The sequence below is a fragment of the Beta vulgaris genome, chromosome 8 (assembly GCF_026745355.1).
Source record: "Beta vulgaris subsp. vulgaris cultivar EL10 chromosome 8, EL10.2, whole genome shotgun sequence".
Lineage (NCBI taxonomy): Eukaryota > Viridiplantae > Streptophyta > Magnoliopsida > Caryophyllales > Amaranthaceae > Beta > Beta vulgaris.
This window is the reverse complement of record NC_079209.1, coordinates 8,246,221-8,248,514: the sequence shown is the minus strand read 5'-3', so window position 1 is coordinate 8,248,514 and position 2,294 is coordinate 8,246,221. Positions and strand designations below refer to the sequence as shown.

Here is a 2,294-nt window from a genome sequence, read left to right as displayed (position 1 = left end):
GCCTAACATGATTGTAGCTAAACCAAATTAGTATTTACCTACCCTAAACCTCCCAATCCTAACATCTAACAAAACCCAAATGAACTTACCAATAATTCACCTCTCACCAAATACAAACAACCATTCATCTATAATTGGTGCAAACACATTCACATACTCACACATATCACCCTTCAACTATTAACATCTTTACATCCACATTTAAGATTCAACAAACAAAACAAAATTCCTGGCGCCAATTTTCAGCATCCTCCAACCAATTTGTCCTCCACCTTTTCCAACTTTCCATCACTCCCCCAATTCCCCTTTTTCTTTTATCACATATTTTTGTAGTTTTCTAATCCCCCTTTTTTCTTCTTTCTAATTTGTCTTTTTCTCTTTCCAATGTCCCAAATCTCAATAATATAAATCATCTATCAAAAACCCAATTCCCATCTCCTTTTGACCTTCCCTCTTTCTCTCTCCACTTTTGGACCCACTTCTAAAATTTTCACTATTCTACGATTCTTCTCCCATCAAAAATTATAATCTTCTCTCTCCAATTTATTTATTTTACGTAACCCTTTTTTTAAATTTTTTTTTTAAGAATTTAATTTCTTCTCACGAGTCATACATGTAAGCACGTCCTTCTCAAATTTAACCAAAGTTTTTGTTGTTGTTGTTGTTGTTCAGTTCTTCAACTATAATTTCAAAATTTCCTCGTTTATTTCTCTCTCTAAAACTCCTTATCATCTCTAACTTGTAACTAGCTTGTGTGTGGGGTATAATCAAGTGAAGATGAGTACAGCAGTGACTAGTAGTCCTGCAAATCAAGACCGTCCATTGCTTCTACACTCATCACGACAATCGTCTGATCAAAGAAGGATAAGAACGCTTCTTGATCTCCTCACCATCGAGAAAATGGACGGTGTAGATCGTACGATGAGACGAAATGAAGAACAAAACAATAATGATAATAGCAACAATAATAATATTAGCCGTTGGAAGATTCTCAGGGAACGGCTAGGATTAAATTCCATCGGTTGTTGTGGCGTTGCCACGTGGCGGTTTGATAATAACAATTCTTCTTCTCAACCTGAGGATGAAAACGCCGTCGTATTACAATTACCTGAAGAAGAAACGGGATTACGTCAGCAAGAGGATGAGGTGGGTCCCGCTGAAGGGATGAATTTAGCTGATGCATTAGCAGCAGAGAGACAATTCCGTGCGGCAGAGAGTAGCGGAAGTTACGGTGTGGATGAGGGTGGTACGACGCCGTTTAGAGTGTCTTTGATGAGATTATTGGAGGAGACAGCGGACGGTTGTGATTTGGAGAGAGAAAGATCGAAAGGTAGAGGAGGAGGAGAAGGAGAAGAAGTGTTGGGATTGGGGAATGATAGTGTGTGTTGCGTGTGCATGGGAAGGAAGAAAGGAGCAGCGTTTATACCATGTGGTCATACGTATTGTAGGGTGTGTTCTAGGGAGCTTTGGGTTAACCGAGGTTCTTGTCCCCTCTGTAATCGTCAGATTATCGAGATCCTTGATATTTTCTGATCTCGATAATCGAATCATTTTATAATTGGTTGGAACGCATTCCCTTTACTACAAGTTAATTGTGGTTACTCGTTAATATTTTTCATATCGGAAGCAATATGTGAATTACTGTATCGTCATTTTATAATTGGTTGGAACGCATTTCCTTTGCTACAGATGGATTGTGGTGATGTTTAATATTGTTCGTCTCCGAAGGAATAGGTGAATTGTGGTCGAGATGTACTGGTGCCGAATTTATGAAGAATGATTTGCTCATGTGGGATTTGGGAAGCAAAGTAAGGTGGGTGGTACTGTCCGACTTTAGTGTCACTTTCTTTTGCTTTTGTTCAATTCTTTGGTGTAGGATTTGTGAGATGTGAATCATATGTGATTAGAGCTTTGTGTGACATATTACAGATTTTACAATCGAATATACTTTTTCTCTTCCTTTTACTTCCAATCTTCTCTTGTTGTATTTTGAGAATAATGGAAATTTTAGATGAACGTCACATGTTTCTTGTCTGATATGCATACTCTGAATGGTGAGTTTGGTTATGTAGGCTAAGTTGCACTTTTCTTGAAATTGCAATTCCTTGAAATTGTTAAAAGTTATTTAGTTGAGACTTTGACAGTACCGTTTAATCTCATAAATCGTTATGTTTTTAGAAGAGATTATGTTAGTAATTTTCTTTACTATATGAGAAGCACAATTTAATGTGAAATTAAAATTATATTATTTCATTTTCTTTTCAACCAAACAATGCAACGATTTTTCACTTTAC

At 36.9% G+C, this 2,294-nt stretch overlaps 1 protein-coding gene across 1 annotated transcript; it reads left to right on the top strand.

Annotated features, from left to right (window-relative positions):
- Positions 1-427: 427 nt before the first annotated feature.
- On the top strand, positions 428-2,037 carry LOC104900931 (hypothetical protein). Its single transcript, XM_010688464.4, has one exon. It carries the CDS (start codon positions 778-780, stop codon positions 1,531-1,533), a length of 756 nt encoding a protein of 251 aa, XP_010686766.2. The 5' UTR covers positions 428-777; the 3' UTR covers positions 1,534-2,037.
- The last annotated feature ends 257 nt before the right edge of the window (positions 2,038-2,294 follow it).

Coding starts and splice junctions, on each gene's coding strand:
- LOC104900931 (XM_010688464.4), top strand. CDS start 778: ATGAGTACAGCAGTGACTAGTAGTCCTGCAAATCAAGACCGTCCATTG.